Here is a 26,880-nt window from a genome sequence, read left to right as displayed (position 1 = left end):
GGGATACTATCCGCTTAATTAAATGTTTCGGAGCTAATGTGTTATGAATTTACTAACTTTAATATTTTTTGAAAATAGTAACTTGTTTTTAACAAATTAAAATACTCTGCACTTTCCAGTGTTAATACAACTTGAGGTATTAAATGACTTGGAAACATTTGGATGGCTGTTTTGAAAGCTTCACTTTCAGGAATAATTCTTGTCTAAGCGCCGTGTACACGTGGCTTCCGTGTCATGTTTTTCTCATCGGTGTTTCTCCTCTGCAAGTACTTTCCATCTTCTCCCTTTTTTTTCTTTTTCTTTTTAACCGTTTCTTTAGCAACTGATCTGTGAAAAACAAACAGCAGGGGATGTCATCCATGGGCTGTTTTTGTTTTTTTTCTTCACGCACCCATAGACTTTCTTTGGCGGGTATGGTTTGCAAAAACGAACCAGAATAGGGCATGCTGTAAGTTTCGTGCTGTGAAAAAAGCATTAAGCGTTATAACGGGCAGCACATGGACGAGAAATACATCTGTGTGAATAAGGCCCCAGTGTTTGTATTTGATCTGTAAACATAGTGACTGATTTAAGCAGGAAGACCAGGTCTCTTCTTCTTTACTGCAAGTCCCCCAGCTGTAAAACAGTGCCCATCTTTCTCTAATAAAGGAGAGTGGATGTACTTGGGAGGAGGGGGAGGTGTATACCATCAATACAAACCATCTGCACAACGATACGTGGCTATGCGGGTTTCAAGTAGAAGGGAGAATCCAGTATACTAGTCACTGGCTAGCTATGTGGCTCGTTTTTTGGGAGAAGCCCTAAGGGTATGTTCACACGCTTAACAAAAAACGGCTGTAAAATACGGTGCTGTTTTCAAGGGAAAACAGCCTCTGATTTACAGCCGTTTTTTTGATGCGTTGTTTACGGACGTTTTTGGAGATGTTTTTCTATTGACCCAAAGAAAAACGGCTCAAGAAATGACATGCGCTTATTTTTTACGCCCCGTGGAAACGGAATGCCGTTTTTCCCATTGAAATCCATGGACAGATGTTTGGAGGCGTTCAGCCCCCATATTTTCAGCCGTTTTTCGTGGCGTTTACAGCCCGAAAAACATCTGAAAATAGGCGTGTGACCATCCCCTAACAGAGCTCTCCTTTTTAAGAACACATGCTGAATATGCTCCGGTATAGGTCTTCGGAAAGTAATTTGTTGCTATGGTGTGGATCACAAGTAACCATGGGAACCGCTCTATCAAGTCCATAACAAGCAGGACATGGAAAGATTATGGTTCTCATGGCATTCGCGCGGCCCTCATTTGTGGGCACTCAATTCCATTCATCTCTTCCACCATCCACATCAACCCCCTAACTAGCCTTCACCTTGGAGGTTCCTTTAAAAAGTACCTTCTACCGCTGGTCCTATCGGCTACTGCTATGCCCTTGAATGCAGATATAACATATATAATAACCTGTGAGGTCACGTTCTTCATCTACTATACTGATTTCTTTTTCTAAGTAAACTTCATATTCCATGGTCCTAAATGACCTGACTTTTTCATGAATCTGATAAACCATCTCGTAGACCACAACGACCCCAGTACTTTTCCATCTTGTCTCCACGCTTTATTCCTGCAACGCATGTTTTCTCTCCCCCTGGTTTCCACCAGCAAACAAATCCTAACCTTTCCTGTAAAACAAGTCTTGTTAGTTGCACGTCAAAGCTTGGAAGCAATGAATGAATCACTGGGATGTGTAATGTCTGCTGGGCTGTTCAAAAGGGGAATGAATGTATGAACAGAGGAAGTATAGTGCTGGAGATGAGCCTGCGATCACGATGATCACACCGATCCTGATCAAGTAAACGAGGGTTATAATTATCCGTCTTAATTAGTCATTTAATTAACATCTATATATGAAGAAAGTATCGAGATTCTTTGCACACAGCGATTATTATATAACCGTGATGAGTAAGCTCGTAAATCCTTTTACAATATTGATCTACAGTATGCAAAGTAAGAACTCACACCGCAAAGTCGCACGCACGGACCCTGTACTGCGCCCCACAGTCCCTAGGACTGTAGTGTGGACCCATAGACATCTCGTTGAGCCATGTGGTTCCGTTTTTACTATAGAATACCTCCATAGTGCGGCATACACTGGAACATGGCACCATTTTTTTGTTTTAATGTTATCCGTATAAAATAAGAGGCTATCGGAAGTATCGTATAGGAGGCTATAGGTGCCATATCACGTACTCGTACAACATGGATCTGTAATACGGCAGCGTGCATGGGTCCTTACATTCCCTCCCTTGCTGTTTCACCTGTGTTTAGTGTAGTCTTGGCATCGTACGCCGTGAATTTGGAAGCTCAGGATAAACAATGCCATGAATTTGTTAAATCTGTGATGCATCGAATGGACCTGGGTGAGGGCGGATGGAGGCAATCGAATAATGCCTTTTATTATACTCCACAAATAATTTACTGTGGCTGCATTTACGAGGCCTCTTGGAGTAACTCTTTACCAGTAGCGGACACATAACTCGTACACTCGGCCTCTCTGCTAAACACTTATAACTCAAGTCTCATCTCTAGTGGAAGAATGCATTATTTCACTAACACCGGCCTCTCTGAAGAATGCAGCCACTTCCTATAATGAAATACCAGCATTCTGTTATCCAGCTTAGTAAGTAAACATTACCTTTAAAAGGGAGGAAAATGGGCTCTGGGGAGACACATAACCTCCAGTAAGCCGGACTGAGCGACGCAGCTTACCCATAATGTCAGAAGCAAGCGGTTGTCGTTTTCAGGACGCGTTAAGTGTGAGGTTTATTTGAAAAGGTCTATGGACAGAACGTAAAATGTAAAGAGTCCTTATGACTTTTTTCACTATCAGGCCTTGTTCACACGGCACTCAAAAAAACGGCGTAAATGTGTCAAATGCTAGTTTTTTTGACCAGCGCTTTTTAAAATAGTTTTTTAGCGTGTAATTAGGACTCCCATTGACTGTGGGAATTGAGCACGTTTTACGTGCCAAGAATGGACTTGACGCTGGTTTTTTTTTTACACCGAGTTTTTTAAACACGCAAGCGTAAACGAAACGCGTTGTATGCACTACAATGCGTTTCCCATTGATATCAATAAGCTTAATGCATGCATTTTCTACGCGTTTTCTGGAGTGTAAAACGCGTCAAATACACATCGTGTGAACAAGGCCTTGTTTTAGTGGGTCAACATGATTAGGAGATGCAATTTATTATAAAGTCATAGTACACGTCTAGGAAAATAAGGCAATGAGCCTCTATCTATGTTATACATAGGAGGCAAAGCAATGAAGGACTGGTAGTAGATGATTGGGGGTAGTAATTCGTAGTTTTCTTTTACGTTGCAGAAGATTAAAAAAGTGATAACCACTATGAGCACCATTTTGCAGTGGTTGTCTTTTCCCTTCCAGCACCCAGCAGGGCTCTCTGCCGAGACCATTATGTTTAAAATCAATGTCTGGCCAAAAAGCATAATAGTCCTAAATTTGAACACCATAATAAAGACGTGTAAGGCAATTAAGAAGATTAGGGTCCTCCATACCAGAAATGATGGACACCATGATGGGAACCCATTAAAGTCAATGGGTTCCATCGGGTGCCAATGGTGTCAGTCATGCAACCGAATCGGCACTCCCGGTATTTTTGTCGTTCTGCTCCTCTGACGGAGTAGAGCAATTGAAACTCTGACACAGATGTCAACAGGCTTTGCAAAACGTCTACTGAATGCCAACACCCCTTCCTACGTTTAAACCACCTATGTTTTATTTTTTTTTATGTACTGTACGACTGGTGACCACCTTCACTGGAGCAATTGAGAGGGGCAGTAGTGGTGGTACCGCACAATATGTCCTTTAGTTCTTCTGTAAAATGCTACTTTCAGAACAAAAGGGAACCGTGTTGTCTCCTACTTCCTAAAAAAAAAATTAAAGGAACACTCCAGGCAACACTGATACACTGTGTGATTCCTAGTTTGTGGCCTAAGGGGGTGGGGCGTGACACAAAGAGAAGCTCTGGGTGACGTACCGCCCCCTCTGGCCCTTCACTAAGCATAACACAGTGTAAATCACAATGTTGCAGTGCAACATCACAAGTGATGATTGTGAATGGCTGCGACACGCGACCTACAGTGACACGACGGTCGCAAAACATCTAAACCTGCAGGATTTGTGGTTGCAAATCACAATTCTCACGCGACTTTGCCCGTGTAGACTAAGTTGTGTACGACTAAAACTCATTTGAAACGTGTCAGCGATTTTTATTTTTATTGTGTCTTTTTGATGTCAAAGTCTAAATCACATGCAACTCGCAACCGAATCGCATCCGGAATTAGTCGTGCTACAGCAAGTTAAGACAAATCGCAAACCTATTCTGTTGTGTCCACAAGGGAGATAAGAAAACCTGGACCGCACATCCACTTGCTGTACTTGATCTATTGCGGCTCAGCAAAATGTACGAACATGTGGTTCTTAGTTTACATTTTGATCAAACTGTATTAGCCCGCCGACCTCTTTAAAGTGGGTCCAGTGGCGTAACTACCGCCGTAGTGGCTGCTACGGGGCCCGTGGCATGAGGGGGCCCGTGTCACCCGCTGGCACGGGCCACCACCATGGCCGGAGGCTCCGCTAGCAGCTGCTATGGCTGCTACAGCGGGACGCCACTGAACACTACGGCAGAACAGGGAGGTATCTCCCTGCTCTGCCATTAAACAAAAGACATGTATCCCCTCTCCACAGGATCTCCACAGGATAGGGGATACATGTGTGATCGCTGGCAGCGATAAGGAGAACGGGGGACTGAACGTCCCCTGAAGTTTTCCATCACAAACCTCGGACTTCCGGGGTCTGTGTCGGCAGCTCCGTAGAAATGAATGGAGCGCCGGGCGCGCTTGTGCGCATGCGTGACCAGCGCTCCTTTCATTTTTATTGAGCTGCGCAGACCCCGGAAGTCCGAGGTGTGTCATGGAGAACTTCAGGGGACTTTCGGTCCCCCGTTCTCCCTATCGCTGCCAGCGATCACACATGTATCCCCCTATCCTGTGGATAGGGGATGCATGTTATTTGTAGCACACACTGTAGGTCGCATTTTTTTTTGGGGGTTGGGGATGCTGTATGGCGTTCCCTACAGGGGGGGGGCTGTATGGCGTTCCCTACAGGGGGGGCGCTGTATGGCGTTCCCTACAGGGGGGGGGCGGGTGCTGTATGGCGTTCCCTACAGGGGGGGGGGGGGGCGCTGTATGGCGTTCCCTACAGGGGGGCGCTGTATGTCGTTCCCCCTGTAGATAACGCCATACAGCCCGCCCCCTGTAGGTGACGCCATACAGTCCCCCTCTGTAGATGACGCCATACAGCCCCCTCTGTAGATGACGCCAAACAGTCCCCCCTGTAGATATCTACAAAGGGGGCTGTATGGCGTTATCTACAGGGGGGGATTATGGGGTTATCTACAGGGGGATGTATGGCGTTATCTACAGAGGGGGCTGTATGGCGCTATCTACAGAGGGGGCTGTATGGCGCTATCTACAGGGGGGGCTGTATGGCGTTATCTACAGGGGGGGCTGTATGGCGTTATCTACAGGGGGGCTGCATGGCGTTATCTACAGGGGGGCTGTAAAAAAGGCACTATCTACAAGGGGGGGGGGGGTTGTGTGACACCCAGGGGAGGGGGGGCCCCAGTCAAAAGTTTGCTATGGGGCCCAGTCTTTCCTAGTTATGCCCCTGGGTGGGTCCCTACTCTATCAAGTATCGCATAGCAATCAGTGCCACTGCCACTGCAACACCGCACCTGCAAAGGGAGCAACCCAGGAGACCAACAGCACCCATGCTGCCAGTCTAAGCCACCTTAGGTCCCATGCACAGGACCGTATAAATTTGTTTGTAATTACGGTCTGAAATTATGGTTGCAATTACGGACCAATTCACCATTGACCACGGATGCCTTCCCCTATATTTGTGGGAAGATGTCCGGGCCGTAGAAAGCCTCCGCAAAAGATAGGACATGTCCTGTTAACCAGTAATTATGGACTGCTACGGGTGCACATCCGTAGCCGTCCATAATTATGGAAGCACTTATAGACTTCTATGGGGAGTCTGTGCCGTAATTACGGACAAGAATAGGACATGTTTTATATTTTACGGATTATTTCTACGAAACGGACACCCATCTATAAAAATAGAAATGAATTGGTCTGTAAATATGGATGAAAGATACGGTCGTGTGCACGGGGCCTTAGACTGGAAAAACTGATGAAATACAGACCTAAAATGCGGACACATGGAATGTACATACATGACGCAACATACATATGGATGAAAAACGGTCTGTTGGACACGTGCTGTCGACTACGCTATTGATTCCGTAAAAAAAACCCTGAAAACTTACAGAACGGTGACAAATGGAAACCATTTGCAACAGATACATTACCATTGAAATCAATGGTAATGCAAACGGAAAGTTATGGTTTCCGTTCATGGGTTCCCCTGACGGAAAGGTCAGACGGAACCCATAAACGGAGCCCCGACGCAGATGTGAACGAAGCCGGAGTTCTGTTCATATCTGAGCTCCATTTTTCTGTTCCGTCATAGGAACACACAAACGGAGCTGTCGGAGTCGTCACAAGACCGAAACCTGTGCTATTTTGATGGAATCCATAATGGAGCCTTAGTTAAGACCCTTTTACACGGGCCAATTATCAGTCAAATGAGCATTGATATGAACGCTGGTTCCCAATCATTGTTCTGTGTAATAAGGGCAACGATCACCTGATGACTGAGCAAACACTCGTTCATCCACTGATCTGGCCATTTATGCAGCATTAAATATTATCGCTGTCGGCAGCACGTCTCCCTGTGTAAACTATGCGCTGCCGTCATGATGGAAATGCATGGGGAAGAACGATCGTAGTAACCAGCGCTCGTCCTCATACATAACCGATAATTGCTCTTTGTGATAGGAGCAAACGAGCGCCGATCAATGAGCTGTCTCGCTGATCAGCGCTCGTTTTCACAGCCCACATCGGCCCGTGTAATTTAAGTCCTGAGTTATGTCACTTGATCTTATTGATGAAGTGATTGTGCAAGTATTGTGTGTCGGGCAAGTTGTACCTGCCTGGAGCATTTAAGTGCAGCGGTGAGTTACGATGGGTGTGGAATACAAAAGAACTGGATCTGAACAATCAAGACTTTGAATATAATAGCACCATTGAATGTAACACACCTCGACATGCCCTGTAAACGCTCAAATCTCTAGGGAGCGAAGAAGAGGCTGATCCCAGCTGTACAGAGCCCAGATTACAGGACAAGGACATGACTCAGTGCAACTTATTAGCACACCTTTGTTAAACTGCAGCATACAAAGGGCGTGATTACACGACTAGTCACTGTAACTTCAGCAGGTTCAGAGGAATGTGACCGGTTACCCATTAACTTAAAAGTTAATATTGATTTACGTTTTGGAGACAGCGGTTGTATCTTTGAACCCTGGCGGTGCACACGCTTCTATATAAATTAATTTTCCGAATGGGATATAGTACTAGCAGTTTGGTTAAAGAGCATTGCCCCCTAAAATACTGAGTGTCCGCATTATTACTAGCTTGAATAGCAGTGGATTGGACATGGACGGGGGTTTTAATGCATTCGATGTCCCTATGACAACACTGAAGTAACATAGTCAAAGTGTTATTATTGAAGAGGTGCAGTTTATCGGACCATAGCTGTTGTCATTTTTGTACAATGAAATCAATGGGCTCTCCTATCGTCAGACAAGATGATTCCTCCAAAGGAGCCTCCAGCTCTCCGCTTTGGCTAATCGATGGAGGTCCCCAAACAGGGAAACCCTGAACAAGGGATGTCTATAGACAAGCCCTTTAAAGGGAATGTGTCGCTAGAAAAATATATATATTTTTTTAGTTAAACTGTTAGTCAATAAATGATTACACATTGTTCTAATTTTTTAAATTTTTTCACAAGTCAGGAAATATTATAAATTAGATTCTAATTTATAACATTTCCCAGTGCTGGTCACTAGAGGGAGCAATTCCCAAAATTGCAGCATTGCAATGTGGTAAAGCAACCTCATTGCTTTATGCTGCAAATTTTGTGTAGACACACACGCTCTAGTGTGCTCACACAATGCCCCCTCCTTTATCCTGACTAGTGTCAGGAGAAAGGAGGGGGTTGAATGTTCAAACCTCCTACACTGTGTGCCGCCATTTTTTGAGCGAATGCACAGTGTAGAAGGATTAGATACAGTGGTAATCACACAGTATAACACGAACATAACTTACCTGCTCCTGCCGCCTCCGCTCCCTCCGCTCCTAGTCCTTGCTTCTGAACACCTGTCCGGAAGCCGTGACCGGAAGTAGTCATCTTACTGTCCAGCCGCGGCTTCCGGTCCACATGAAAATGGCGCCGGAGGTCGCTCGGCCGAAGACCTTCCTTTTGGATTGTGTGGGAGCGGCGCATGCGCCATTCCCACACAGACGGCGTATGCTATAGTGAATGGAACGGCTCCCGTTTGCATTCACTATGGGGATGTATGTGCCGTATTCCAACTGATTAACTGATTCCAACCGATTAACGACACATACAGAGATGAAAAAAAAAATGTCAGCCCCCATAGGGAAGAAAAAGAAAGAAAAAATAAAAAAGTAAAACACAAAAACACAAATAAATAAAATGTATTTTAATAAATTTAATATACTAAAAGCAAAAACATAAATTTTTTTTTTTTTCGTGACACCTTCCCTTTAAATCAATAGTATCTTCACAACTAAAACACATTTTGTGAAATAAAAGGGTTTTCCCGATAATGCTTTTTTTCTCAAGCCCTGTTCACACCTTCGCCGGGGCATTCCGTTGCTCTGCTCTGTCAGAGGAGCAGAAGGAGGAAATGATGGACGCATCTGTTCCGTTGCAACACTGACACCATTGGCGGCCAACGGAACCCATTGACTTTAATGGTCTCTGTCGGGGTGTCCGTGGTTTTACCGGAAACAATAGCGCAGCATGCTGCGCTATTGTTTCTTGTAATCTCTGCCGGATCTGCGACAGAGACCCCAAATAGAATCTCCAACGTAGATGGGAACAGGCCCTCCTTTAAGTGCAGGGTCGGTTAAAATGGGCAGCCGGTTCCAGTAACTATATAAACTCATAGTAAAGTCCCAATACAACAAAGAAACAATGTAGAACTTTACAGACTTGTATGTTTATTTTTAACACAAAAGGACTTCTGTGTTTAGTAACACTTCCTCCTGCAGGGTGTTGACACTCACACGACTTGTTTCATTTTGCTTACAGAAATGAAAGGTGATTTAGGCTTCGTTCACATCTGCGTCAGGGTCACGTTCTGGCGTTCCATCTGAACCTCCCGTCAGAACGGAACCCTGACTGAAACTAACGGAAACCGTAGCCTTCCATTGGCATCACCATTGATTTCAATGGTGACGTATCCGGTGCAAATGGTTTCAGTTTGTCTCAGTGGTGCGAGGGTTCCGTCGTTATGACGGAATTAATAGCGTAGTCGATTACTGTTATTGTTGCTATCTTTGTCATATCTCTAACGTAACTACTATATATGACTCTGTATTGTTGACAGTTTTTCAAAAAAACTAATAATGCATGTCCAAAATTTTACAAAATAAAAAAACTCCACCAAAAACATATGAAAAAGCTTGAATTTGATGGCATTTAAAAAAGCGTTCAAAAAGAGAACTGGGGAAGATTTAATAACAGTGTCTTGAATTCAACACCAAATTTATTACAGTGGCTCATGCTGAATGATAAATTTGGCCCACCTTTTGACTCTTCTGTCTAACTTTATACCTCTTCCTTGTTGGCTTATTTTAGTCCCCTTTTTTTGTGCCAATATTCTGGTGCAATTTGGTGCTTTTTTTAAGCCACACCCATTTTCTGCTAAACTCCACCCCTTATCGGAAGAGCCGCAAACATCTGTTCTTTTTGGTTCATTTCATTTATGATTTTGGCTAAAATGATTTGCACCAAAAAGAAGGTGCAACTCAGGCCAGAATTTTGGCGCAATACCAATATTAAATCTACCCGTGTGGGCGAAGGAGACCTAAGAGACCCCTGTAATGAGATATATTCTACATGTGTGAATACTCTAGAATGAATTTGGGTCAAGTGAATGGGCCAGCTGGTGATACAGGCCACCAGGTCACCCACTCAGGTCTCTGAGCAGTGGGTCAACGACCGATAGACAACTGCAGAGAGAACAGATCATTGTCCTCAGAGCCAGTCAGCTGCTGCTGTTTTTTTTATCTGGTGCAGTGAATCTGTTGCACTCGCTGATCTGTGACAGGTTTATGAAGCTGAATAAACAACCATTATATATTATTCTACTGTAGCGAGGCCGTAAGTCTTCTCCCTAGAGACACATGACCTGGGGATCTCCTTCCAAGGATGGAAATGCTTAATGAAATACCTTCATGAAACAGATTTATTAACTATTGTCACCATCAGAAGTGCAATCGACCCGCTGAAACATACAGTACTTAATGCAGATACAGACCCCTCCTCCCCCCACCATTACAAGCGATCACTGCAGGTTTTATAATATTCCCATATGTCGAAAGAGTTGTAGATATATAGTGTATATAGCATATAGGGTATCACTATAAGCAGAGAAGAACGTAGAGGACAGAGGCCCTACCATGGTTCGATACCCCCCTATCCTGGATTGATGGGCCCCATGCTTGTTTACCCCCCACCCACTTTCTGCCCAATTTTTGCAAGAGAAGGGAGTTATGCCTATTTGGCTGATTCCCACCTTTTTTTTGTCTGTCTTGACAGATTCTCCGGACCTATTGGAAAGTGGAATTCCATTATTTTTCAGAAACAGCTCCGCTCTTATTAATGGGCTGTGTCTGGTATTGCAGGAATGAGACTGAGCAGCAATACCAGACTCAGGCTATGCACAAAAATGGTGCGTTTTTTTTGAAAAAAAAAATAGGATATCTTTTTTTCTTACCCTGTACAACCTTTTTTTTCATGAAAAAATAAAAGGGCTTTGCAATTTTTTAAAAAAAAAATGTTCTACCTCCCTACAGAAACCGCTGACCATAGTTTTGCTGCATGTAAACATTGAAGTAACACTTAGGTCTGTACATGGGCCCTCCTCTAACTCTCTGTGCAATGCAGGGGACACCCATGCATTGCACAGAGTGTATGTCCCTGCTGCAGCCATGTGTCGTATGTTGTATAGAAATTGAGGGGGGGCATGTGCGGACATGAGTACAACTGCAGCACTCAGGTCAGCAGGCGCTGGATTTTTGAAACAATTGCAAAGCCCTCTTAATGGATAAGAGTAAGGGTATGTTCACACGCAGTGACCAAAAACATCTGAAAATACGGAGCTGTTTTCAGGCGAAAACAGCTCCTGATTTTCAGACGTTTTTGTAGCAACTCGCGTTTTTCGCAGCCTATTTTATGGCCGTTATTGGAGCTGTTTTTCAATGCAGTCAATGAAAAACGGCTCCAAAAACGGCCCAAGAAGTGACAGGCACTTCTTTTTCGCGGGCGTCTTTTTATGTGCCGTATTTTGACAGCGACGCGTAAGATGAAGGCTCATGGGAACAGAACACCGTAAAGGTGTATTAGGGGCGTTTTTTCAGGCGTAATTCGAGGCGTAAAATGCCCAAATTACGTCTGAAAACACTGCGTGTGAACATACCCTAATAGGTAAAACAAAACCCTGGGTAACCCCTTTTTTTCCCATACACATTCGATAAATGTTGGCAGATCCCACAGATATTAGCAGGATCCTCAGACAATCTCATTGTCAAGATTTTTTTAACCCAGAGAGTCTTGTAACCCAGGCAGTAGCTCTGCTCATAGAGTTATCTAAAACATTGGACAGCTTCACTGCTGAATCTATTGTCCAGGTTCTCTGGATTCCTTGATGATTTTCCCCTCTTTGGCTCCTATGTAAGCCTGGATCTCGCACTTCCTGCTTGCCAGACTATTGAGCTTCCGGTCTGTAGTCTAGTTACTTTATTGCCTCTCTGCAAACTGTGGCTACTCATTTGTGTACCGAACTTGGATTGTTTCCTGACCACGTCTCTGCCTCACGCTACAACCTATTGCTGCTTATCTGTAAACCAAACCTAAACTATTACTTGACTCTGCTATTAGCACCTTCCTAGCCTGATCGTTTCATCCAATGGTAGATAGCTGATAGTTCTCTGTAGCAATTTTGAGTTACTCCTTGACATGTTATACCTATACTTACAACATTAGGCCTAGTTCACACAGAGTGTGAAATTTCCTTCAGAAATTTTGAGGAAGATTTTGAACTGCCTGCACTTTCTTGCCGCAGCTTTTGCGGCGATTTTTTGAGCCATTAGGCACAGCGAAAAACGCTTTTTCTGCCTCCCATTAATTTTAATGGGTGGTCAGAGGCGGAACCGCGGCAAGAATGGACATGCCGCCTTTTTCTGCGAGTGGCTGGAAGCCACTCAAGGAAAAAAACACCTCCGCTTCCCATTAAAATCAATAGAAGGCAGTATGGGCCATTTTTTGGCGCTGATTCCGGCGTAGTTTCCACATCAAAATCAGCGCCAAAAAAGTCAGCGTGAACTGGGCCTAAGCTGGTTGCCCTTGGAAACAGACAGCAGTTCAGCTTCACCTCTGCTTTCAGACATGTGACCTAACACGCTTAGCTCTAAGGCCCAGTTCACACGGTGTGCATTTAACGCGCCGATAAATGTTTAAAAAATTCACTGTTAGTGCATAAGACGAGTTTTTAAAAAATGCATCGCGTAAAAAAAGAAGCACCTAAATCCCATAATCAATGGGAGTCCTAATTACATTCCAAATAAAAGTGGCGAAAGCACGCACAAGACGCGTAAACAAAGCGACGTAAACGCGTCAAAAATGGCTGTTGTAAAAAAGCACTTTACAAAAACGCTAGCGTTTTTGATAAGGTTACGCATCGGTTTTTTTGAGCGCCGTGTGAACAAGGCCTAACCGTGTCATTGTCATCTGAGCTCCCACAATGCACTGTTCTATTAGAACACTTAGGGTATGTTCACACGCAGAGTCAAAAACATCCCAAAATACGGAGCTGTTTTCAAGAGAAAACAGCTCCTGATTTTCAGTCTTTTTTTGTGCCACTCGCGATTTTCGCTGTGTTTTTTTACGGCCGTTTTTGGAGCTTTTTTCAATAGAATCTATGGAAAACCGCTCAAAACACGTCCCAAGCAGTGTTCTGCAATTCTTTTTCGCGGGCGTTTTTTTACGCTTAAAAAAACGCCGCAAAAAACGCACCGTTGGAACAGAACTCAGTTTTCCCATTGAAATCAATGGGCAGATGTTTGTAGGCGTTCTGCTTCCAATTTTTCGGCCGTTTTTCGGGCGTTTACGGCCTGAATAATGGCCGAAAATAGGTCGTGTGAACATACCCTAAACCAGCAGAATTCTAAATTAAAGTTTACACATGAAACAAGAAGAAAACATTGTGCAACTCAAATTCAGTGCAATATAAATAAAGCAAAGTATTTACAAGGCTCCGTTCACATCTGCTTTGGGGTCCCGTTCTGATGTTCCGTCTGAGCTTTCCGTCAGAACGGGACCCTGAACAGACACAAACTGACAGGAATGGAAACCAGAGGTTTCGGTTTCCATCACCATTGATTTCAATGGTGACGGATCCAGCGTCCGTGGTTTCCGTTTGTCTCCGTAGTGCACCGGACCCGTCGTTTTGCCGGAAGCAATAGTGTAGGCTCCCGTTCTGACGGAAAGCTCAGACGGAACGTCAGAACGGGACCCCAACGCAGATGTGAACAGAGCCTTACTAGATTTGATGCAGATTTTATCTGTGGGACTGAGTTTTCATCTTTGTCCTTCTTTAAACAATGGAACAATGATAGTAAAATGCTCCCTAGACTTTCCATTGTGGTTTTTTCCTTTCTCATAGGTGCAGACGGTGCCTGAGAGGATAAAGTAGGAGTGGAAGTCGAGTTATTCCTCTAGATTTGGTCTCGGAGCGCTGTAATCTACTGTAATTAAACCACGTAACCTTCCTCCCTTATTTCTACAGTACGGGCCTCCCGCCGCCCCCACGCTCAGGAGCTTTGATATGGGACTTCTGTGCGTCAGTGAAGGACTTTCTCCTTGAACTTGTTCGATTTGTGCATGGAAGTTATAATCCAGGAATTTATCTTGTATTTCTGAAAGCTGTGGGGTTCTGCATTGCTCCCGTACATATGTTACCCACCTGGGCTTGTCCAACTCTACCAGGAATTTGCATTTCTCTGTTGGAGAGTTGAGCAATGGGCCGCTAACCTCCAAATGTTGCTCTGACTCCTTTGGGGAAAAAAGCAATCAAATATAAGGCTCTGTTCACACCGTTATTTTTTTGCTTCAGTTGCTTTTTGACGGTCAGGATAGCGTAGCATGTTTCAGTATTGTATCCAGCAAAAAAAAAAAGCATACCCGATGGAAACATGACTATTATAATTCAATAGAGAAAAAACTAATCTGTCATGGCTCCTGTAAAAACGGAAATCTGGACGCAAATGTGAACAGAGGCTAACAGAAAAACTGGCTTTGTAGCACATATTAACCAATCACAGTGCAGCTTTCTTTTTATTTTTTAGAGCAGTTTAAGGCTGTGTTCACACAGGGCAGATACGCTGTGTAATAGCATGCAGCGTATCCTCCCGGTGCGCTACAGTGAATTCCGGGCGAAAAAGCGCACCAAACTGTGGTGCAGTTTTTCGCCCGGAATGTCCACTGTGGAAAACTGCAACACTGATGTTTCATCTCAGGAGACCGCTGCAGCCTGTGATTGGCTGCAGCGCCGGTCACATGGGATGAAACGTCATCCCAGGAGATCGGCCGCCCTCTAACGTCATCCAGGCCAGCCTCCTGGGAGGATGTTTCATCCCATGTGACCGCCACTACAGCCTGTGGTTGGTTGCAGCGGTCACACGGGATGAAACGTCATCCCAGGAGGCTGCGCTGGAGGGAGGAACACAGACTTCTGGGTAAGTATGATATTTTTTTATTTTTCTGAATTGCGTTTTTTGCGGCGGGATCGCTGCGAACCCGCTCCAAAAAACGCAGCAACTGCTATTTGTTGCAGGATTTACCTCCCATTGAATTCAATGGGGAAAACCCGCAACAAATAAGCAGCGTTTACGCAAATTTAATTGACATGCTGCAAATAAAATTCCGCCCCGCAGGTCAATTTCTGAGCGGTTTTTCCGCATGTGGAGATTTGTTTTATCTCATCCATTTTGCTGCTGCTGTATTTGCTGCGGATTTTCCGCAACTAATTCCGTTGCAGAATAAACGCAGTATTACAGTGTTGATAGATGATACCCTTTGTGTTTTTATTCCCCAACATTTTCAAGATCTCTGCTTGCGGTCAGTGAATTAAAATCTTCTAATTTATTCTCAGTGGATTAAAACTTGTCCTGATCATGTCTAACTGACACAGATGCGGGGAGAGAGCTCTGATACACTGCAACGAGCCGTGCACCTGTGTCATCATCAGACTATCAGGATACAGATGACAGGCTGCAGTTCATTGATAAATACTATATTCTGCTGACTACTCTGTAGGGCAATCACTGGAAAAGTCTCTGCAGGTTATATGGTAATACTCCCTGCGCCAAAGTTTTGTATTAACCGATTTGGGAATTGCTGGTTGTGTAATTTCCTAATGTAACAACGTCTTTAATGGAGAACAACCTGTACCCATTTATTTCAGTGGGTGCTATATGATGCTTCACAAGTTATGGCTTCCTTCACAGTATTGCAGGGGTCTCCCAGTATTGGGGTCCCCCTGGATCAGTTTACTGCCAGTACACCTGCTATATGAAAAGAGGTTATCCAAACCAGTCTGTCTGCTGCTGCACTAAAGGTTGGGAAACCGGTAGAGTTGCAATTGTATATTTACTTTTGAGTATAATTTTCTTGTATATGATAAAAGGATTCATAAATGGTATTCAGTGTTATACATCACGCTAGTAAAATGTGTTTGCTTGTATGAAGCCAGATTAGAACAGGTTGTAATAACAGGGTCATTAATGTACGAGACGGAAAGAAAGCTTTGTTAGCGCCTACCGGGTGTAATAAGCAAATTGTAAGATAATATGGTTTTTGTGTTACTGATCTGGCATTGCGTTGTGGTTTCCGTTACAGAGTATATGTGTGTGTGTATATATATATATATATATATATATATATATATATATATTTAAAGGGGTATTCCCATATCGGACATTTAGTATATTCACACAGGCCGTATACGCTGTGTAAAAGCACACCGTGCATCCGTCCTGGTCGCCGCAGGGAATTCCGGCAGAAAAACTGCACCAAATTGTGGTTCCGTTTTTCGGAGGGAATGTCCGCTGCAGAAAACTGCACTGCCGCAAAAAAAAAAAGTTTCATACTTACCCGTAGCCATGGTCACTAGTCCCTCCGCCTGCCTGCTGGGATGACGTTTCACCCCATGTGATCGCTGCAGCCTGTGATTGGCTTCAGTGGTCACTTGGACGAAGTAGCACAGAAATTTTGGGAAGTATACGTTTTTGTTTTTTCTGGGTTGCATTTTTTGCGGTGGAATGGCAGATTTTGTGCCGCCAAAAAAGCACATCTGCTATCTGTTGCGGGTTATACCTCCGCATTGAATTCAATGGGGAAAACCCGCAACACAAAAGCAGCGATTCTGCAAATACAATTGACATGCTGCTTATTCAAATACCGCACCGCAGGTCAATTTCTAAGCAATTTTTTTTCCACTCAGCATTTACGCAGCATGTGGATGGGATATGTTCAAATCTCATAGACTCTGCTGCTCCTGTATTATGCTGTGGATTTTCCGCAACTAAATCCGTTGCGGAAAATACATAGTATTTACGCTACGTGTGAACTTACCCTTATGGCATATCTATTGAATATATAATAAATGTCTGATAGCTTATGGTCCCAGAAGGGGGACCATCACCTACCTCTAAAAATGGGCTTCCTTCCTTTTTCCTGGTCCTACCTTCTCCTGCTGTCGCCGGTCCCCGGCTACTTCGTAACCCAATGGCCTGGGACCAGCGGTCGCCGAGTTTGCAGAGTTATACTTTTTCCGTAACTCTGGTAGAAGTGAATGGGAATTACGGAAACCGCATAGAACAGTGAACTACGTTGTTTCCGTAGCTCAAAAGTTTCGGATATGCCAGAAATGTCCGAGATGGGAATATCCCTTTAAATCTTAACTCCACTTATACATGGAGGCTTAAAGGGGTTGTCCAATCGGGACAAACCATGTCTAAATGTCCTATTAGGGTATATAGCGGGAGGTTCACTGCTCGAGACTTCCCACTATTAATTAGAGCGGTAAGCTGCTTGAAGGATATGCTCCCGCTCAGGAGGATTCAACGTGACTATGTATAATCCGGTCATTTAAATGGCGCTGTGTAATGTTACATTTGGGAAGCTTCCTCTTGCTGATCGCTGGGGTTTAGAGTGGCCAGACCCGTGGAGATCAGCGGATCGCTGGCAGAGCTGCATTTAGACGTTTGTTTTTTTATTTTTTTTATTTTAAATGTATCATCCCTTTTTTTTTTTTTTTTTTTTTTCTGCTCCTCTGCAACAAACCGTTAATACAGGTAATAATCCTACCCATTTATATGACAATACATATGGTGTTTTTTTCCTGCAATTTTAGTTTTGGCAACCTGAAATATAGAGAAATACGATATTCGGTTGTAATACAACTTGTATCTGCTTATACTGGGGTTCCTGTGGTTGGGCACATGATTCAGAGCCTGTGACTGAGTCACGGATGTAATTACATATTCCGTATTATCATACACCTATATCCTTCTGTCTAACCTGAGGACTAGTGCTGGGCCGCCTGTGATGACACTACATCAACATTGCAGAGGAGTGAAATAACACCGTTAGGCTGGGTTCACACTGAGTTTTTTGCAGGCAGAATAGGGCATGTCGCTTCTTTTTCCCGCGAGCCATTTTTTCCGCTCGCGGGAAAAAACGCCTCTGCCTCCCATTGAAATCAATGGGAGCCATTTTAGGAAGTTTTTTTGGCGCGTTTTCCAACGCAGTTTCCGCGTCAAAAAACGTGTTAAAAAACTCTGTGTGAATTTACCCTTAAAGAGGGTTAGGCACCGAAATACATCTTTAAACAAAATCTGATTAATAATGCTTAGATAATTTAAGGTAGATTGGTTGCTAGGGATACACAGCCTTTTATGTTAGGCTGTCAAGCAGCGTGTCCCTAGCAACCAGTCTGTTTCAGATTGCTCAGGCAAAAGATATTAAAGGGTAGCTAAACTTTAAAAAAACCTTTGACATGTCATAAGTTTTGATCGGTGGGGGTTCGAGCATGGATACCCTCACCGATCGCTAAAGCAAAGAGGCAGAAGTACTCGGGTGAGCGCTGTGCCGCTTCGTTTCTGATTTTCTTTCCTCGGAGCACATCTCTATGAAAGTCTATGAGTCTGCACACTGTTCACTCGGCTTTTCGAGGAAAGACAATCAGAAACGAAGATGCACAGCGCTCACCCTCTTTGCTTTAGCGATCGGTGGGGGTCTCACTGCTCTCACCCCCACCGATCAAAGCTTCTGACATGTCAAAGGTTTTTTAAAAGTAAAAAAAAAAAATTGTTGTAGAAGAGGTAAAATATAAAAAAGTCTATATAAATTTGGTATTGCCGTAATCACATTGATCCACAGAATAAAGTTAACATGTAATTTTTACCCCATTTTGAACGTTTTAAAAACGATACCCAAAAAACACAATGGAGGAATCGCTGTTTTTTTTTCTATTCCACCCCACAAATAATTTTTTTTCCAGTTAACTAGTACATAATATGGTACAATAAATGGTACTGTGAAAAACTACAACGCGTCCCGCAAAAAACTAGCCCTCCTACGGCTATATCGATGGAAAAATACAAAGTTATGGCTTTTGAAATGCAGGGAGAAAAAAAACAAAAATGAAAAAATGAAAAATGGTTAATCAGGAATGACAACAGCTCTAACTTCTGGAAGTGCAAACAGACTACCATAATCACCAGCGATCAATATACTCTATGGCCGGCATAACAAATATACTGTCCACAGATTTAGGCTGGATTTACAAGAGCGCGTGAGTTTTGCGCGTGTGGCAGGTGCGTGTGTCATGCGTATATGATGCGTTTCTAACGCGCGTACGGCATGCGTTTTTCCCGCTCGTTAAAAAACGGAGGGAGGCGTTATGGAGAGCCCAGCCTACAAAAAGCCACCCTTGCCACACACCTGCTTGCTGTGTGCACGTTATGAGCCTTTTTTCACCTTGCTGAAAAATTGTGTTTGTTCACACAGTTGACTGGCTTTTTGTCTTATAATCCACATTTATGCCGTCTACGTCGCTGGCCCGTGTGCTGCTCTTGCGTGGATGATTTCTCTGAGATTTGGCGACCGGCGTCCCATGCTACAGGACCAATCGCGTAGAAGAGCGAGGATTTGGCTTCATCCTCTTGTGGCCCAACGCACCTCCAAAGGGCACTTTCATACCCTCTATGATGACCTCCGGCGTCACCCAGAGAAATTTCGATCCTTTTGCCGCATGTCTGTGGCCACGTTTGATCTGCTGCTTGCGCAGATTCGTACAGGAATCACCTACCAGGACACAAACATGCGGCGCTGCATTTCCCCAGAGGAGCGACTCCTTGTGACCTTGAGGTATGTGTGTTGTTGAATTTGTGCTGACAGGGTGCTTTGTGGGTTTCCTGTCCTACATAACATGTGTTATTTGTTGTGTGTGTTTTTGCCGTCCTGTAGATTTCTTGCCACAGGCAATAGTTGCCATTCTTTACATTTTGAATTTCTTCTGGGAGTGACCATCATTTCATGCAATGTGACATCCACCCGTGTCATGTTGTGGCAGAGATTAAAGGCCACGGTCATGCCTCAGCCCACGCCACAACACTGGCTTAGTATTTCAGAAGAATTTTTTCTTGCCATCCAATTTCCTCATTGTATTGGTGCCCTATTCGTGTGAAGAAGCCCTCCCACTCTGGCTCCAGATACTATAACTACAAGCAGTATTTTTCCATCGTCTTGTTGGCCTTGGCGGACAGTAATTTTTGTAATATTTCGCTCATCCAGAATGGGACAACGGCTTATGACTAATCAACTTGCTGTGCCTGAACCTACCATCCTCACGGGTTCCAGCGGGCCACCAATCCCATATGTTGGGACCCTTGGTTTTGCCCTGACAAGGCAAGTAATGCGTCCATTTGCAAGAAGGGGCTTGGATGAGCGTAGGCGCATCTTCAATTACCGCCTATGCAGAGCGCGAAGATGTGTCGAATGCGCCTTTGGCATCATGTCAAACAAGTGGAGGGTCTTTATGACGACAATGCAAATGTCGCCGCAGAATGTGACACGTATCATCCAAGCGTGTGTAGTTCTGCATAACTTTAGCCGCATACATGATGCCAGTTTTGATGCAGAATATATCCAAACAAATGCAACCACCACCAACATTGTGCCGCCAATTCCACTAGGGAGGGCACAAACATCTGGACTCCGAGTGCGCGAAAGATTTGCAGAATATTTTGACAGCCCTGCTGGAGCTGTACCATGGCAGCACGATGCCATTTAAAGGGTGGCATAGTTATTAGTATTGTCTACAAAGGTCCTTAGTGACCGGTGTATTGTCTTTTTTGTTGAGGGCTTGTAGTGTTACGGACTCGCAATACATGAGGACCCTTGACGTGGGTTGCGAGCTTATATCTTTTGGGGTTTGGACTTAGCATTTATCAGGCAAACAAGTAATTGGATCAGAATAACATTGGCTATACCAATGTTTTCTCACACGATCACAACTGTCCTTTGTGCGTCAAATATGAAAGCGCTTCACGGCCACATTTAAATCACTTTTGAATAAAGCCAAACCCCAACAGATGAACGAATACCTCAATGATGGCGTGCTACAATGTTGGGCCCTGGTAAACCGTGTGGAAATGTACAATAACAGCCCGATTGGCAAACATTGTGAAAAAGAGGAGTATAAAACAATGCCCACACTCAATTGCAAATATAAAACCTGAGTTTATGTTCTGGCCACACAAAACCCCAAGTACGAACATATGTAAGCAAGAAGGAAAAATTTGTACCAACCTGATGCTACAACAATAATAATCAAACACTGAAGTATAAAAAATAAAAACACAACTTCCTTCAACACGCACTCCTACAAGACATGGTACTCATCAGGCGGGGATGTGTATGCGGACATTTCAGCACCATTATGTCCACGGGCCTGCAGAGGATGTTCCTCAACAGCATAGTGGTGCTGATGCTGCGCCAGGTAGCCATGACTTTGCAAAGGAGGCGGATATGTTTCCGCTGCTCTGCTGTAGGTCGGAAAATGTCGCTCACGGGCAGCCACAGGACCAGGCGAAAATCGTGCAGGCAATGGCCTATACTGATGTTGCCGTGCGCTGGGGGTGGCCGGTTGGGATGGCCCAGGTACATTGTACCCCACAGAAGGCTCCGGTAATCCACGCCAATGCTCTATTGCGTAGAAGCACTGGCGTGGATTGTTGGGAGGTGTGGCACTATCGATCAGGGTGATAATTGCGGCCTGGAGGCGCGCCAGCCTATGGTCCGGTACCTTGCGAAGTAAGGGGGCCAAGCTGCGGCAAAAGAAGACGTAGCCTTCCTCATCTGTGGTGTGCCGCAGGTATTCCAGGAACCTGCCGTCCACTTGCGCACCTGCGGAAGGCATGTGACTGCGTCTGCGTCTGGCTGCTGCAGGATGTTGTCGCAGTTCGTTCGTTGGCACATGTTCTGGCGAGGACGCTAGTGGTGCAGGTTCCTGAGGTGTCGGCTCCGGGGTTAGGGGCAGCAGGGGAGTGGCGTTAACTGGCGCTTGGGACTCCTCATGGGCAGGCTCCTCTTCAGAATCGTCTAGACTGTCGCTGGTTCTAGAATATAAATGTATAATAATTAGAAACTTTTCAACAAGGAACAAACCGGCTCTTTTGAACACAGACATTTGTTCAAGCGACAGTTCAAGTGACAGTAGGATTACTTACGCTCGCATCTCCATGATGTCGTTCAGAAACATGAGCTGCTGGGTGTAGAGGTGCCTCCTTTTTTTTGAAGCACCATCTCCACTTCGGCCTCTGGCGCCATACTCCCTGCGGAACTGATCCCTGGTGCTCCTCCACCGGGTCTCCACATCATCTACTGTACAATGAACCCAAAAAAATATGGTGACTCATTATGTTACAACACCCACAGCTACACTTCAAACAATTTGAATTTCCTTACACAGAAACATACATTACACAAGGTGACGATGCAGCGACACAAACGAAACGTTGGGCATTTTGGGAAATCTTAGCACGGGGACACACTATTGAATCTGGATGACATTACAGCTATAAAGACATGTACTCACCAATTCTGTTACGGTCGCATGTGGTGCTTTTAGCCCATTCCTCGCTGAAGAGCGACTGGGCTATGTGGTCCCATGCCAGTTCTTTGGCAGTACGGTCGTGGTAGGACTCAGCACGCGTGTCCCACAGCTCGGGCCTCTCCTGCACAAGGCGGATCAATTTCTCTACATACAAAGCACGAGGCATGGCTGCAGTTCCCTGTGTCTAGCTCTGTATGTGCCAAACAAGTTCCAAAGCACTTCCTGGTTTGTGCTGGTTTGGACAAGTTTTCAAAGTCTTTTACATAAACTTCTGTGTGTGGTATGCGTGATTTGACTTCAATGGGTGTGCGTGATGCGTGAAAAACGCACAAATATAGGACATGCGGACTCACGCTGCGCAAAAATCACGGACTGTCTGCACGGCCCCATAGACTAACATAGGTCCGTGCGAGGCGCGTGAAAATCACGGACTGTCTGCGCAGTCCCATAGACTAACATAGGTCCGTGCGAGGCGCGTGAAAATCACGCGCGTTGCACGGACGTATATCACGTTTGTCTAAATAAGCCATTATACTGTAGTGTATTCAGCTTTTATTAGTATAACTTGTGCAACGTGTTTTTCGATCCTTTACTCGGACCTTCGTCCGGCATGGCATCATGTCTGAAAAGGGTCCGAGTAAAGGATCGAAATGCATTGCACAAATTATACTAGTACAATCTGTTTACACTACAGTATAATATATATATATTCTGTGGACGATATGTTGGTTTATTTTCTATGAAAAGCAGCGCCCGAGGCCAAAGGACGGTTTTGCTGTTTGTTTTTCTTGTGATCAGTAATAACAGCGTCCATAGTTTGTGTACGATTACAATCCATGAGAAAATTAACCCTAGCTCCCTGCGGGAATAATCTCCCGTACTGTAATCACATTTTCAGTACAGGACGGTAGTCCCGTGGGGAGGCAGTGGGGAGGCAGCGGGGAGGCAGTGACTCACAGCATCATGGATGACTATGATGGTAGGAGTTCAGTCCAGGAAATATGTTCAACATATGGTGCGTATCTCACGACGAACACGGCCGTGTGAATCAAGCCTAAGACCGAGCGCTTTTCTTAGATTTTAAGTAAAATTAATTTAATAATAAAATAAATTACAAAAACCAAAAATTGTAAAAAAATAAAATAAAAGCGACTTTGTTTTGGTTTTAATAAAAAATTTATTTTACTGTTTGAAAACTAAAATAATTATAATTAAACTTTTTGCACTGGTCAACTTTTTTGTACTTTGCTTTTATATACTGCAAAGCTTATCTTAAAATTAATTTCCAAGTCATCTGTCTCCCTCAAGGAATCGTTGATATTCTCAACCTGTTGAATAAGAGTCTCGAGGGCCAATTATTGATTTAACAATTAAAGGAGAACGGAAGAAAATTCTTTCAGGGAATTTAAGTATTATGGTTTCTTAGGTTGAGCGGTCTTGACACGTAACCCAAGACTGAGGGAGTAAAGAATATATCCTGCTGTCTACAATTCAGGGGAGTTTACGTGATGAAAAAATACTGTCATTCAGACACTGAGTGACTGTTTAGTCTGAAAACTCCCAGAAATCAGGAATTCTAATTAGACCCCGTGAGGGTCATGTGGAAAATTTCAATCATAAGCCACAGCTGACAGGGAGAATCGTTTGATGAACTAGTGGTGGGTGTCCTCTTAAAACTAGTAAGTACCAGTAGAAATAAGGTCACATAATAAGTCATGAAGTTTTTGCATGTTTGCCCTCTGTTTTAGGCCTCATTTACACAAGCGTAATATACGCGCGTGCGACGCGCGTGCTTTTCACGCATGTCGTACGCACCTATATTACTCTATGGGGCAGTGCAGACGATGCGTGAATTTTGCGCAGCGCGAGTGCGTTGCGTAAAACTCACGACATGTTCTATAATTGTGCGTTTTTCGCGCATCACGCACCCATTGAAGTCAATGGGTGCGTGAAAACTACGAAGGTCGCACGGAAGCACTTCCGTGCGAACTGCGTGATTCGCGCAAGAGCTGTCAAACTGAATGTAAACAGAAAAGCACCACGTGCTTTTCTGTTTACAAACATCCGAACGGAGTGTCTTAGACATGAGCGAACCGAACTTTACCGGGTTCGGCCGAACTCGTTTTGACCGAACCCGACAGGAGACAGTCACTGTGCAGGGTGCTGAAAGAGTTAAACTGGTTCAGCACCCTGGACAGTGACTTCCGATTCCAATATACGTGAACGTGTAAAAAAAAAAAAAAAGTTCTGACTTACCGATTAACTCCCGGCTTCTTCCTCCAGTCTGACCTCCCAGGATGACAATTCAGTCCAAGTGACAGCTGCAGCCAATCACAAGCCAAGCACAGGCTGCAGCGGTCACATGGACTGCTGCGTCATCCAGGGAGGTGGGGCCAGATGTCAAGAGAGGCGCGTCACCAAGGACGCGTCACCAAGGACGCGTCACCAAGGCAACGGCCGGGAAGTTCTCGGTAAGTACGAACCTCTTTTTTTTTAAACAGGTTACTCGATATGGTGATCGGAATGCACTGTCGAGGGTGCTGAAAGAGTTACTGCCGATCAGTTAACTCTTTCAGCACCATGGACAGTGACTGACGTCGACTAGCCTCATCTCTATGATGGCGCGCATCACGCAGCCGCGCATCATACACGGATGACACACGGAGCTGTCAAGTGCCTTTTGCGCACGCAAAACGCTGCGTTTTTTGCGCGCGCAAAACGCACACGCTCGTGTAAATGAGGCCTTATGGGGTGTTTAAAGGTGCCCATACACATTATATGACAGTCGGCTTAACCCGATGATTTCAGGACCAGACGACTATCTAATGTGTCTGGGGTTGTCCCAACTTTGCCCTAACAGCAGATGTTGTGGGAGAGAAAGATCAGGCATGTTGGATTTCAACATGCCCGATCCTTTGTTCCCGCAGGAGATAAGCTACTGCTAGAGGAGTCCATCAGCGACTTATTCCCATCTCCCCATTGAAAACACATGCATGCTCATGCCCAGGACTAGCTTAGGCTACGTTCACATGTCGTTTTTTTCCTTCCGTAGGAAGTATACGTCAGGAGGAGTCCCAGCATATACCTCCGACGGAAGGCACTGACGTATCCCACTGTATAGGCATGCATTGGGATATGTCGCCCGAACTCCCTGGGCACAGCGCTACTTTAAGCGCTGAGCCTGGGGAAGCCCCTCACGTCACTGTCCATATATGGACAGTGACGTTACAGGCTTTGAGATGCCGGAATTCCCGGCCAGAGCGTTGGCAGCGCTCTGGTCGGGGATTCCGCTCCTAGAGAGAGACCGTGATGTCAAAGTCCATATATAGACTTTAGGGGGCTTGAGATGCCAGAATCCCCGACGAGGGCGTTGGCAACACTCAGGCCAGGGATTCCGCTCCTGGAGAAACTCCTTATGTCACTGTCCATATATGGGCAGTAACGCCAGGGGCTTCTCCAGTCCTGAAGTCCATGGCCAGAGCGCTACAGATGCTCTGGCTGGGGACTGTAGCAAAAAGCCCCGGACATCACTGTCCATAAATAGACTGTGACTTCAGGGGCTTCTCCAGTCCTGGAGTCTACCAATTCTCTGGCCAGGGACTCCCTCGTTGAAAGTCTCCTGACATCACTGTCCATACGTGGACAGTGACATCAGGGGCTTCCCCAGGGACGGAATCCCCGGGCTGAGAGCAACCTGATGCTTTTCTCTGGGATTCCAGCCCTGGGAACGCTCCCTATGATATATGCTTAATGTATACCCGTGACAGATGCCATGAAGTTACATTCATCACACATAGACACCCGTGTAAAAAAATAAATAAAAATAAACTGCATGGTATACTTTTTTTTTTTTTTGTGGGATCCCTCAGGATAGAAAAATGTAGTCTACTACGTTATTCCAATTCTTCTTCTTCTTCAAAAACAAAAAGGTATCTGCCTGATGGATGCCAAAAGGACTCTCTTTTGAACTCTGTCGGGCTTCTGGAGTCCTATGGACCTGTTTAGCGTGTAAGTCGGAAGCTTTCCCAATGTGCACGCTAAACGTAGGGCCAAAAACGAGATGTGAACATAGCCTAACCTTACGCCAGTCTTAGTAAAGGAGATGTTGATGTGATTTGCGCACGCTTATTAAATTTGGTGCATTTAGCACTGTATGAGCGGGAGAAAAACAAATCCATGCCTGCTATGGACATGGGTAGATCATGTGCACCAAAATTGTGCTACTGTATACGTAATAAATTTGAACAAAACTGTGTCTCTTTGGAGACCACACCCATTTTTCTAGAAACACTCCAAATTTAGCGAATTATGTAAAAAGTTGCACCTTTTGCAATTTCTTTGTTTGTAGTTTATATTCAAACCTGATTACTTTGTTGTTTTCTATACACACAAACCATTCATATACAACTT

The 26,880-nt window shown here is 44.6% G+C and overlaps 1 protein-coding gene across 2 annotated transcripts; it reads right to left on the bottom strand.

Moving 5' to 3' along the window:
- Nucleotides 1–21,075: 21,075 nt before the first annotated feature.
- LOC142664494 (uncharacterized) lies at nt 21,076–22,684 on the bottom strand. 2 transcript variants are annotated; one of them, XM_075843581.1, is made up of 3 exons: nt 22,453–22,684; nt 22,085–22,238; nt 21,076–21,973 (listed from the first exon to the last, which is right to left on the bottom strand). In XM_075843581.1, the coding sequence occupies exons 1-3, from the start codon at nt 22,634–22,636 to the stop codon at nt 21,238–21,240; spliced, it is 1,074 nt and encodes a 357-aa protein (XP_075699696.1). In that variant the 5' UTR covers nt 22,637–22,684; the 3' UTR covers nt 21,076–21,237. The 2 variants fall into 2 exon arrangements, with proteins under 2 accessions (XP_075699696.1, XP_075699697.1); XM_075843582.1 differs by having other exon boundaries at nt 22,085–22,235.
- Nucleotides 22,685–26,880: the final 4,196 nt, after the last annotated feature.

The sequence above is a fragment of the Rhinoderma darwinii genome, chromosome 12 (assembly GCF_050947455.1).
Source record: "Rhinoderma darwinii isolate aRhiDar2 chromosome 12, aRhiDar2.hap1, whole genome shotgun sequence".
NCBI lineage: Eukaryota > Metazoa > Chordata > Amphibia > Anura > Rhinodermatidae > Rhinoderma > Rhinoderma darwinii.
This window is presented reverse-complemented; position numbering and strand designations above follow the sequence as displayed.